Genomic DNA, 13557 nt, shown 5'->3' with positions numbered 1-13557 from the left:
CTCATGATGCACATCAGTTCACAATATGCAAAAGTGGATGGTGCACCACAGCTGTAAATCCTGGGTTGCATTGTCTCTGGACGGTCTCACCGTACTAAGTCCTTAAAGGTCACCGTTGCTTTTATGGAATGATGCTAATTCAAATTTATCTTTTCTCATTCATCCTTTGACTACGATGACCTGGATGACTGAGAACCTTCACAGACAATTCACATTTATAGTTCACCAAATTTGATCTCGATATGAAAAAATTGGGTGAATACATATTTCTATACTACAATCACAGGTGTTTCTAGAAGAATACGTTCAACACATGTGCACTAGACAACACAATGGCAACCTCCTGACAGCAACAGGAAGTGATGCTCTGTTTTGTGATTGTCAATGTACAGTATAAACAACAGGACATAAGTATTGTACACACAACAAGCATCCAGTTTACTTTTCAGGCACATACGCATCCCATGTAGCCTCAGATTTTGGGCTGCACTTAGACGTCCATACAGTGGTCCATACGAACCTTCACAGGCATGAGCAGGTTTTCAAATATATGTCGCACAGATGCTCAAGGACACTCAGGCATAGAAACCATGAGTTTGAGCACATGCTTTACTTCAACTTGATCAGTTCTTCTTAAAACCTGCAGTAAATTAAAGCTTAACCTACTGAATAAAAACTATTATTATATATATTCGCAGACGTCATGCAAACATCATGCAAACAAGTGTCAATTTGGCTCTCAGAGAATTACAACATAGACTTAATCTCAAGTATTTTACCTGCTTTTAGTATAGTAATTTCCAAATCAATAAAACCTAAAACCCTAAAAGAAAAAAGCCATTACGGACCGAGCACGACTGAAATAATCATCTCTGTTGCATGAAATCAACAGATTACAAATATCATTGACTGAATGGGAAATGGAGCAAAGCTCACTCAGCGATGCTGAAAAACTCTTGCTAAGCGGACAGTGTGATCCAGATATTTAGGGCAGATTTTGGGCTTCAGTCAGCAGATAGTAGCACTGATGAACCTCCTGAGAGTGAGTCAGATGAGGGCTGAGAGATACTGAGAGGCGTTTGACTGCTGGGCAAAAGCTCAATGTGGGTCAATAGAGCGCTGGCACAGATGAGGACCAATATATTTGTCTGTGTGTGCGTCTGATTACACATGTGACTAGGTTTGCGTGTATGTTTCTAATTGTGTGTATGTGTGTGTGGTGTACATTTCTGTGCATGTGTGTTGGAGTTGGAGCTGGACATGGAGCCAATTCAATTACAGGGGGATGAATGTTTGGACCTTTGACCCTCTGCAGTAAAACTCACGACCCTTTGAAGTGTGTTTTACTGACCTCAGACATGCCCATCATATCTCTTTTAAAGATAGAATTACATACCTGCAGAGGTGCAAAGCTTTCCATTTTCATCATCAGTGTTTGTAGGTATGGGCTGCACTGCAGTGGTTAGCATTGTTTACCTCTTTAAGCAAGAAAATCATCTGTTCAAATGCACCAATTCACCATCCCTTTCTGTGTGGTGTTTGCACGTTCTCCCCGTGTCTGCATAGGTTGTCTCTTTCTCTATTCTACACTGGCTGTAGGTTAGGATGTGACTATGAATGGTTGCTTGGTAACCTCTACCCGACTAGTGACCCTGACCTGTATAAACAGTTTAGAATATGGATGACTGCTATTGAACAGTTTCTAAATTTATACTTTTTATTAATATTTAGCAAATAATAATAAGGCAAAGTATACATTTCACTGAATGAAACACAGACAGAACAGCTACTGCTGGTAGAATGACTTTGAATGGGCACTCTATTGAGTTTACTCGTTAAAAGGGATGTCACAGCTTTTGAAAACTGTTGGCTGCAGCTTGATATGCTGATGCACTGTTTCACAGCACTATTGCCTAATAACAAAGACGTCCCCCAGTTTTGATCTTGTTCCTTATCTTAGGCTAGTTTTCTGCTTTTACAGAAAAGTGCTGTGGGCCTAAATTGCTGCATTTCAAATAATGCAATAATGTGTGGCACACACTAATAAATGACTGAATCATTTATACTTTTGTGTGGTCATGGAGGTAATTTCACACACAGCGCAAAATTTGAACAGCATCTAACAGCAGATGTCCCAGGTGGTATTCAACAATGGAAATTAACTAAACATTAACATTAACGACTTGTGTGTAATGAAAGCAGAGTTTCTAATAAAATATGTGCAATTCAGCATAGCTGGGCCTTCAGTGAAGTTCCATGACTGGGATTTATAGGAAGCAGTAGTTTGATCAATACCATAGACTAAAAGTTGATATATTTTAGCCTTTTCTGCTTAGAATATCCCTTTTTTATGCTGTATATTTGTACTTCAGAGTCAAGGTCAATGTAAGGATGTAAATATATATTTTACGTGATAAATACTGAAGATTGGAGATGTTTCATTAACAACAAAAACGGCACCAGATGGAAGTTCCTGAGAAGTTTCAGCTCCACTGCAGCCTGAGCTGTCTTGGACACACACTCGCACTCGCCTGTCTGTAGCAAGCTGAGACACCACATGTCAGAGCTGTCATTTTCTTTTCAACTAAAATCACATTTTTATTGGTCAAGTTTACTCTGTTTAAGCAAATTAGATTCTTACATGGCCTTCAGTTTGTACATGCATTTGTGACTGCTTTCATTTTGTGAGATGTTAACTCTAAACCTCAGTCGTTATAAACATACTGCAATGTGATATCTTGTTTTTTAAGCTATCTGAGGCATCTCCGGTGCTGGCTTCCCTTGTCCTCCTGACTGATGGGATCTGACAGCATTAGTGCCATAAATTGCCTTCTCCTCTGGAGCTGCAGGACTGAAAGGACCATATTCGGAGAAACAGATGAGAAATCTGAGGGAGTGAAGAGTGAGGGTATGCATCAGGGAAAGAGAAAGAGAGGAGAGGAGAGAGTGTTTATGTTCTGCTTGTGGTAGGGAAAGCAGATTAATGGAAGGAGAAAGAAAGTGACATACAAAGGAAATCAAAAGAGTGATCAGGGAAAAACAGAGCGAGAAACTATCGGCATGAAATAAAAAGGAGACAGATATAAAGGGAGAAGTGGACAGAGAAAACAAGAGGAGGTGGAGGGGAAACTGACTGAGAGAATGAGTCAGAACCTTATAATGTTTGCCAGTATGGAAACGACTTGGGCGAGCCAGGTCGAGTTTACTAGTGTATGTGTGTCTGTGTGTGCGTCTTGCAGCTTGATATAATTAAGTGAGGTTTTGAGAACCAACAGCAGTTTGCATTCATTTAAGATTTCATGATCAGGACATGGAAACATACAAAATACCCACTTAGATGCACACAAACACTCAAATGCTCTCACACACTGGATTATGGGTGCATGAGGGATCACCTCAGAGTCACAGAGCGTGGGGGTCATGGAAGCAGCTCGGAGTTCAAACACACAGGAGATTTACAGCTGAGGAGAACGCCAGGGAAAAAAGACACGCACGCATTAACAGACACAGTTTGTTTTTGCCAAAAATCTTGTCTGACATAATGAATCGCTGGCTGCACACACGCATACATATTCACAAATTTGTTTTTGGCCAGGTTTGTCTAGCTGCAGGTTAGCTATGTTTCGATTATTAGCTTGTGTGTACACAGAAATGCAAACAGACACACACACACACACACACAAACAATTCCAATCCAGGTTTTTTTCTAATCTATTAATCACTGTTCAGAGTCCATCATATCTCTCTGTCTCTGTTTTGGTTTCTGCATGCTCTTATTTTGAAAGAATTGTAAAAAATAAATAAATAAATAAATAAAATAGTCTCTCCTGCATTTTTTTGTGCTCTATCATAGTTTTCCCCCTTTCCACAAAATCCAACCAGATGCTCAAAAAGATGATTGAATTGCAAAAGAAGTTGTGATTTAAGAATATAATCACGACACTTTACTACAATTGAAAAAATGAAGTAAAAATGCCAAAGAGGTAAAAATGTGATTGCACACCTGCTGGTTTTTGTTGTTGTTGTTGTTGTTGGGTTTTTTGTTTTTTTTTTGTTTTTTTTTTAGCAAAAATCCAATAAAATCAAAACCATCTGCAGTCATATAAACCTAAAAAAACAAAAACTGTGAGAAAATCCAGTTAGAGAGTTTAGTAGCCTGAATCAGCTGTGAGATGAATCAAATGTAATGCAGGTTTCATATGTTTATATCCCCACAAAATAGGTTTTGCTTATAATCTTGGAGCCACAGTGCTCAATGTAGCTCAGCTAGTATGGTTAGTGCTTCATCTTAGACTCTTTAAGACATAAACATAAGGTGGGTTGGATTTGGCTGCCAAAGGTTCAAGCTATCTATTTTTATTCTCAGCTATACTAACAACACTATCTGCACTGAAATGGTCAAGTTCAGCAGAAATAAATGCTGGGTCCGATCTCCTCTCTACATTAGTGGTTGTAAGTGGATTTTGTTATCTGTTCACCAACATTTCATTTTTTCATTTCATTATTTAATTGCATTAAGATGAATCCATTTGTCAGCCTGTTTGGGAAACCCAGAGCATCGTTTGATCTAATTTACTGTATTCCTCTCAGGGTCACACACACAGAAGCTTTCAATGCACACATCCCCCACGTAATTCCTATAGTTAGTGTGACATGGGACACATCTGCAAATCTGTAATTGGTTTGCAGTTTATAGTGTTGCGTGGGTGCTCTCCAGGGATACAGGGGTTTTATGTAAATAGGTTTTGGTTACAATCATATCTGCAGCTCTGTGCTGAGTGACTCATTTGCAACATTAAGCAGCCTCAGTTTATTTATAATAGCAGGAAGCTGAGTACTTACAGTCAAGCAACTCTGCAGAAAATGATATGTAAATGTGACAAGCCAACTGAATGTGCTTAATTGGGTGTTTATATTTAGATGTTCCAAGCAGGCAAGCATATGCACCAATATATGTGCGTCCTTGCCTAGCTTTACCCTAAAATTGGAGCAATGTCGTCCAGCACAATGCCTCTAAACAACACTGTTTCTGAAATTTTTTAAGCTAAATGTAATACATTGATCGTGTTGTGACATTTCAAATCCCGTTCTGTTTTCAGTTCAAGGATTTACCTTCGCTGGATGATTGAATGGTCCAGTTTTTAACCCTCTGTGGCTGCTAATGAGGCTATAATGGTTTCATCTGCATAATGGAAGCCGATGTGGTGATATTTTATTTAAGCTGGTTTGTTTTGAATGTACTGCAGATGATGTGATGCCTCAGGGAACTCTAAGTGGATGGCTAATAAAGAGAAAAAGCATCTGACCTGAAATAATACAACAATGCACATTAATAAACCAAAGTGGCCGGGATTACAAAAACAGTGTCTCTTTGTTCATTTATCTCTTTTATTTTTTGAGTTGTTGCAGAGAGCTCCCTTCTTAATAATCAGTTTTATTTTTCATTGTCTCCTATCTGATTATCTAGTGTCTCATGTGATTAAAACAACAGCAGAAAAGCCAGTAAGTGGTGAAAGGTGTAAACGCTTTCAGCTGCATGGTGTTGCACACAAATATCACAACAGTTTATTGAAACAGTGTAAAGTTGGGCTAAATAACCTACTCTTTTTTTTAATCAGAAGCCGGTGCTCAGGTGGAGAGAAAGCAGAAGATCTAAAAGCATTTATGAGTCAAATAAGTCTTTGTTACTGTTACAAGAACAAAACATAGAAAACATCCAAACTCAAGACCAACTCTTAGAGATTACCGATTCTGTCATTGTATATGTGTATGAAAAGCTCGATATAGCTAATTCCATTGAGCCAAGATCAGAAAGATTTTCTATAAACTACAGTTGTCGAGACATTGCTCATGTTCTAGGACTATGGCGGGGAAGTTAGAAACTAGGTAAGCCTCAACAAAGGTTTTAGCACCATAATTTGGTAACCACACACCAAATATTAACTGTTAACTGTCTAAATGAAGACTTATCTGTCCCACTTTATAACACTTAGTATGTTTATATATGTAGATAGATTTAATCTGAAATGGGACTTTATGTGTCATTCAGTACCCGCAAGGACGTGTTTGATTGATTTTAGATTCATTCTACAGCCTGACAACCTTCAAACAACTTTCTTCAGACAGATGAATGAGAATAGAATAGAATAGAATAGAATAGAATAGAATAGAATAGAATAGAATAGAATAGCCTTTGTGTCAAGTATTTAAAAAAACTGTGCAAGTTAACTAAGAAGTGGTTGTATTTGGAAATCAAAGAAACTCAGATCAGAGCAACAATTCTTGATTGGACTGAGGTGTTTCTGACTACACAGAAAGCAGAGTCCTGTACATACAGAGGGTAAAGTCTTTGAGTGCGCTGGTGAAGTCAAGGGTATTTTTCATGTACCCTACTTGATTCTAGCCCATTCAAACATAATTTCCTTGGTAAAACAAAACCAAGAAGCCGTGAACTTTTACTCTCTGTCTTAATTAAATTTCTAGTCTGATGAGATTCTCTTTGCATCCAGTGTTTCCTCGCTCTTTCCGTCAACGTTTTAAAACCAGCTCCAGTTTTATAATCCTGTCCTCTGTCTGAACCTTCCTAGAGCCCTTAGGAAAATGAGAATGTTTGTTTTCATTCAATAACAGAAACTCAAAGTTTTGTTTCAGAGCCAGTATCAAAGCTTATGTTTTATAGTTTTCAGACGCAGCGTGCCGTGCCCTCTCCTGTCCTCTGCTGGCCTTTAATCCTGACGTTCACCTCTTTCTGAATGACTCAGTTTTTCCCTTCATACTCATTCTGGAGTTATTGCATCAGAAAATGTGTTTTGCTTCAAGGAAAACAATGTTTGAAAAAAGCACAGCTTTTAATGCAAATCTGGGACTTATGCTAAAATATTCAGGAAACACCCAGCTTTGCTCTCTCTTGTCACCCCAGATCCAGCTCTTTTAGATAAGACATGTTTGGTTGTTTCTCCCTCTAACCTTCCAAAGACCCTGATAAAATATGCATCTCCCCTTTGCTTGTTCTCTCTTTACTCTGCAAAATAATCACTTTCCCTTAAGGAGGGTATTAAACAACAAAAACAGAAGAAAGCACGGGATGCCAACTGCTAAAAGTTGAATATGCTTATCATAGTTCTTCATGGGTCTACCTGGTTTTAAGGTGAGCAAGTTAGGCTATATTGCATGGGAGCTGCATGACAATTTGTCCAAAATCTGAGTAGCAGTATCTGCTTTTGGCTCCAATCCATCGATCGTAACCCTTGTGGTGTCCTCGGATCAAAAATGGTCCCTAGGTGAATGACAAACAAGCATATGGAAATCCCGAGGACACCATTGCTCTTGCACAGTTCCCTGTCCTACCCTAACTTTTTTCTCATTACCCCCCTCATATCCTCCATTCTCACCCTCCATTACTCCTTATCAAAGCTAGCAGGGGGTCCTATTAGCCATTCTGCACTGTTGTCATCCTCTGCAAGTTAAATAAAAACTCTGTCTGCCTCACTCAGCACAGCAGGCCAGCATAATCAGGTAAATATTGAGAGGATTTGTTAGCTCTTTGTAATGTGGCTCAGGATGCCCCAAGTCTAACTCCGATATATTACTGCCAGGCTACAATGTAGCTTTAAATGCGGCTGTGGTGAGCCGCGGCAAGGGAGATAATGATGGGTTAGGGAGGGGAAAAAAACTGTGCTGTGGGACACAAAGGGAAGGGCTGTGGGATATGTGGGAAGTGTTATAGAAGGAAGGACTGGGAATGAGGGAGGCTGTCTGTCATATCTCAGCCAAAGTGGAGTTGGGTGCTTTTGAAGGAGATTTAACAGTAAAAGTTTTTTCCTCCCTGATCAAGGGTCTTTTCCAGTTTGATTTCACCCCTTTTCAGCTGGTGGGGACGCGAGACTTTTGGAGGAGGAAATTCAATCCTAAAGATTCTCTTGGAAATTCAGCCAAGCCAAGCCAGCCGAGCTATTTCCTCCTGTGTCAGCCTGTTAAGCTGTGTTCCAACAATCTTAATGGAGGAAGCCGGAGTCATTCTTGCTGTCAACACATCCCACAAAAACAATGGAATTAGCTGGTAGTTCAGCTTTCCGTCATTTCTTTTTACTTTTCTACCTTCTTTCTCCTAATTGATTCCAAGTGCAATCAAACTTTAAAACAGGCTTTTATTCAGTACTTAATAATTACTCGTGATGCTTTGAAGTCTTGATGGCATGAATTTTCCCACAAACATCTCAGTTGGTCCTTTTCATGGTTCCTAACCCAACAGTAACAAAAATGACATCAGCTGACTGCGGGATTTCATGGGTTTCTGTACTGGCTTGATTGGCAAAGACCTTCCTCTGTCAGAGTAAGTCATTCAGATACTTTACACACTGGATATAAGAGAAATGTTGCTATTAGCTTAGTTCTTCTGTTTCACAATCAGAATTTAAACTAAAATCTCCTTAAAGTTTCTGGAGGATATCTTGTGTCACAGAGTCATTATTTACATCACAGAGTGAGCCCCGTTCTCAATCCCAGGTCATCAAATACTGACGTCTCTGAGACAGACACAGGCACTGGTGCCTAAATCAATGGCTCTCTTCGACAGCATGTCTCTGTGTCCTTCCCCTCAACCCCAACTAGCCCACCCCTCCCTGAGCCTCCCTGGTACTGCTGGAGGTTTCTTCCTGTTAAAAAGGAGTTTTTCTGTCCCACTTTTACCAAAATCTTGGTTCTCAAATCAAATCAAATCAAATCACTTTTATTGTCACATCACATGTGCAGGTACATTGGTACAGTACATGTGAGTGAAATTCTTGTGTGCAAGCAACAGAGTTGTGCAAAATACAATAATGTAAACAAGCAAAATACAAGAATGGCTACATCTGAAACTAATAATATATGTACAATATATAATAGTATATGCATTTCTGGATGTGTATACTAAATATTTTTCTACGTGTGTGTGTGTGTGTGTGTGTGTGTGTGTGTGTGTGTGTGTATACACATATTTTACAAATTAAATAGAGCAAACAATAAATAAAATATATAAAAATATACAGAGTTGAGACATGTGCAAAACAGTGGCATTACTGTACAGTATGGAGTGCATAATGTTAAAGTTCCAGTAGTGAAGGTGAGGTGTCTATGACGTGTTCAGCAGTCTGATGGCCTGATGGAAAAAGCTGTCTCTCAGTCTGCTGGTACGGGACCGGATGCTGCAGAACCTCCTTCCTGATGGAAGTAGTCTGAACAGTTTATGGCTGGCGTGACTGGAGTCCTTGATGATCCTCCCCGCTTTCCTCAGGCACCGCTTCCTGTAGATGTCTTGGAGGGAGGGAAGCTCACCTCCAACATAACCTCCAACCTCCAACCACCTACATAAATACAATTGAACTGAACTGAATTGAAAGATGAGTTGTAGCAACAATGAAATAAGTGTCCTAGTCCTAGCCCTGGTCATTATTAAAGGATATCATTAATAATAATATTGCTCTCCTTGTTCCTTTATCATTATTGTTAATGTGTCATATTAAGTGTCGTGTCCTTAAAGCCTTAAATGTGTGGGTAGCAAAACGTGAACTTAAACCTCAAAGGAGGAACAGCAACTGCAGCCCCTCTGTTGATGAACTGTCCCATTTTCAAACATAATTATTAATTATTGGTATTCAATATCAGCACAGCCAGTGCATCAAAGCACCGATGCCAAAGGACACCTTGCTTGTATCCTTGTCCTAGCAGCTTCTGACACAACGTGTAAAGTATTTGATGGGCTACAATGGGAATGTGTTGGCAGGAGAGTGAGTGCATAATAACAAGTGTTAGCATGGTAACACACTAAATTAAAATGATTGATTATTGATGAATTTGTCTCAGTTGGAGTTTTGGAGACAAGCTGAGCTGTAAATTTAAATTCTGTTCTCTCATTTTGATGTTGATGAACTTTTGTGTATTACACGAATAAGATAGATCAGACTTTGGCTACACACTCATTACAGATAGGGTCATTGCTGGCTTTCGTTTTGCTCATTCCTTTACAACTATAGCAAGATTACGATATTCGACTCGGACTGCTGTGTTCAATCCTAACGTCAAAAAAAAGAGTAAAAAAAAAATACAGTTGCACAAACTGAAAGGAGAGACATAATTCAGCTGGAGGCGCTTGACAAAGTGCAGGAGGAGGAGGAGGAGGAAGGAGAGACAAGAGAGATGAGGGTGGAGATGAAGGGAGAGAAAGAGAGCCACTGAACAAGAAAAGAAATCTTTAAGAAGACAAGCAGCAGGAGTGAAGAAGCAGGAGGGGGAGTGAGGGAGGGAATGGGAGAAAAATAAACGGGGAACTGGCCACTAACACAGAATGGTGTCCCTCCGGACCACTCAGAGCAGATGTATGTGTCTGATGGCATGTCAGCCTCACGTCTGCTCTGTTTGCCGCTCAGCTGGGTTGCCATGGTGACTAGCACATCCTTGCTCGCCTTCTTCCTTTATGCATCCGTCCCTTTCTCCCCCACCTACACCCTCCCTCTATCCATCTTACATAAACCTCTTACTTGTATGAATGCAGAAACACTCTGAGAGTGAATGCAGTGAAGTCTACATTTTTAAAAAAGTGATATTGGGCTTCATCGCTTCTCTTTCTTGCATACATGCACGAACTCAAAACGTCTCCTGGCATGTTGCCAGTGTTTCCTTCAGCTGGCAAAATAAAAGCATCACGGATTCAGGAAGGATACAGGAAGTGAGCCAGTGAAAGAAGCCTGTTTAACATGTATGGAGCTCAGTCAGAGGGTATGAGCACCACCAGCACCTTTAATCACTTTTATGGTCCTCCGTTTGTGTAGATCTGTAGATCTATGGATACAATACGTGACACAGAGAGTAGCGGAGATGCAGCCAAAGCCAAAGCTGTCACCACACGAGTATTAATTAAGGTTACAACATGGCCTTTTCTGAATCTAGAGTCCCTGGAAGGTTTAAAATGGTTAATGCAATCATATATACCCAAATCAGAGATGCAATTAGCTCAGCTTAGCATAACAACTGGAAACATTCAATCTAATCTACTGTCCAAATATCAGAAATACACCTAATCAACATATGTAGAGTCGTTCATTTTTAAGTTTATACACAGGTTGTCAAAGTTTGGATGGATCAGTACCATTTTAGGACTGCTTGTTAATAATTCACACATCAGACAAATTAAATTATGAATGGCTGCTTTTGGTTGATGATGACCATTCTTTATTCTGGAATGTAGTTTTATAAACATGAGAATGGTAGAATTTCTTTGTACAAGCTGTGAGTTTAGACAAAGCCAAGGTAGCTCAGCTAAGCTTAATACCTCACAATTCTAGCTCTGTGACACACACACACACACACACACACACACATTAGTTCTATTGATCTCCACATTTAACTGTTGGCAGGAAAACAAATGGGTGAAATTAAACTAGACATCACTGAGCATAGTTGGGATAATAAGCAAAAGTCCTTTAAGGCAAAAATGAACCTCCACTTTTTTCATCTGCATTTTTGCACTTGTGGCAGTGAGGTAGTGCCTCTCTGCAGCATCACAGTCTCATTAAGTGGTGAAATAGTCATTGCCATTTCACACGCCAAACAGTCTGTAGACAAAGCCATCTGCCCCTGTCGTTTATGTCCCCGGGCGGACACCGTACTCCGCCAAATGGCTATGAAGGGAGTCTGGGACTTGCATGGCAGCTGTGTGTGTTTTTGTGTGTCGACGTGTGTGTGTGCACACAATATACATCCACACATGGTTGCCCATATGTTTTGTGTTACATGTTCTAAACGCTAATATCTTTTCTGACTGTGTATGCGTGTGTTTTTGTTTGATGGCGAGTGTGTTTATAAAAAAAATCACCTCAGGCTGTTTTTCCTTTTTCACTTTCTATTTTCAGACACACATAGTGATGACTTTGTATATTTTTCAATAAAGCGTTCACAAACCTGCCGGCGACAAACGCTCTTCTAGTAGATGGCTTTACGCTGAAGGTTTATGTAACACGCATCATGTTGTGGAACATTTGGAGGACTTTTGGCAGCATGTAAAGAGCCTCCTGAATTCCCACATCTCTCTGTTTCTGATTAAAGATAATCAGAAGCAGAGAGGAAATCCTGAACTTTAATGAAGAGACTTTGAGTACGGAGGCATTCACAGCATGTGTGTTCATTAAATAATTCTTAAAAGCCAAATGTATAACTTGTAACTGGCTAAAACGTGAAACTGACAGGCACACAAAACTCGCAGAAATTGGTAAGACATGATTTTAACTCACTGATCTCTTTTTTCCTTCCCTTTCTGCTCACAACTTATTTCATTTCACATTCTTCACTGTTCATCGTCCCGGTCATATCTTTTTGTTCTGCTCTGTTTCCTCCCCTTGTCCCCGATTTTACTCTCTATATGTAATTCCACCTGACTCAATTTCTCTCTCAACCTGTCCTCTGAAACCTCTTTGTCTGCCTCAGATGCAACGTCCAGGACTACATCTGGCACAAGGGTGCCCGTTGCGAGTCGGTGGTTACTGAGTTCCAGGTGATGTGTCTGGCCGTGGGCACCTCAGCTCTGGTGGTCCTGCTGCTCTTCATGATCATCGTGTGCTTCGCCAAGAAGCTCCACGTGCTCAAGACAGAGAATAAGAAGTTGCGTAAGCGCAGGTGAGGAGACGACAAAAGTCTGAAAAAAAGTTGGGTTTTTTTACCCTTATTTGGTTTGTGCCTCAAAATAACAGCATGTAAAGATTAGTACCGCTGATGTGTGTATGGTAAACAAGACAGTGAGAGCATTTTGGGGCCAAAATGGGTAGGGTGCACTGGTCTCTTACAAACCAGTAAATAATTATGATCATAAAAAGTGATAAAAACAAATGCATTTTGTTTCAACTAGGGCAGGACATCTTGAATAAACATTCAAACCATGATCATCCTACATAAAAATATTCACTGAGTAGCAGTAATTTATTAGTTTAGATCAGGGGTGGGCAATTCCAGGCCCCGAGGGCCGGTGTCCTGCAGGTTTTAGATCTCACCTTGGGCCAACACACCTGAATCACATGATTAGTTCATTACCAGGCCTCTGAAGAACTTCAGGACATGTTGAGGAGCTAATTTAGCCATTTAAATCAGCTGTGTTGGTTCAAGGACACATCTAAAACCTGCAGGACACCGGCCCTCGGGGCCTGGAATTGCCCACCCCTGATTTAGATTCTCATAAATACTTTTTTAAAAGTGTTAAATTATATATTTGGGAATGGGTGACTTGGCTCTTGCCAAAGTAACATTTGAAGTCACTTTTCGCTTTAGAAGTGCTGCTAGGCAGACACAACCAAGTCCTTTGATATGCAAAGCTCACCTTGTACTGTTGTTCACTTTAAAAATACATATCTTTGCCCTTCTAACTCTTCAGTACTAATAACGAATAATCCAAAATCTCAAAATCTTCCTTTTATTTAAAAAAAACCTGGAAGTTGTTTATCTTCCCATTTTTATTAAATACTGGATCTTCATCCAGCTCAAAAAAGAAAGGATCTAGTTGTTTAGTCTATCTTCACTCTGTCTGGCAATACC

The 13557-nt window shown here is 39.9% G+C and overlaps 1 protein-coding gene across 8 annotated transcripts in view; it reads left to right on the top strand.

Annotated features, from left to right (window-relative positions):
- Positions 1 to 13557, top strand: part of cspg5a (chondroitin sulfate proteoglycan 5a) — a 59934-nt gene that overhangs the window by 26129 nt on the left and 20248 nt on the right. For all 8 annotated transcript variants that reach the window (XM_086312245.1, XM_086312242.1, XM_086312240.1 and 5 more), the window contains exon 3: positions 12460 to 12648. In XM_086312245.1, coding sequence (XP_086168371.1) covers positions 12460 to 12648 — 189 coding nt within the window. The remainder of the gene's footprint in view (positions 1 to 12459; positions 12649 to 13557) is intronic.

Source organism: Aulonocara sp. 'chitande type north' Nkhata Bay, linkage group LG11 (genome assembly GCF_057382095.1).
Source record: "Aulonocara sp. 'chitande type north' Nkhata Bay isolate Kocher_YH1m ecotype deep benthic linkage group LG11, A_spYH_male_GT1.1, whole genome shotgun sequence".
Taxonomy (NCBI): domain Eukaryota; kingdom Metazoa; phylum Chordata; class Actinopteri; order Cichliformes; family Cichlidae; genus Aulonocara; species Aulonocara sp. 'chitande type north' Nkhata Bay.
The sequence above is the reverse complement of the archived record's forward strand: the minus strand, read 5'-3'. Positions and strand labels throughout refer to the sequence as shown.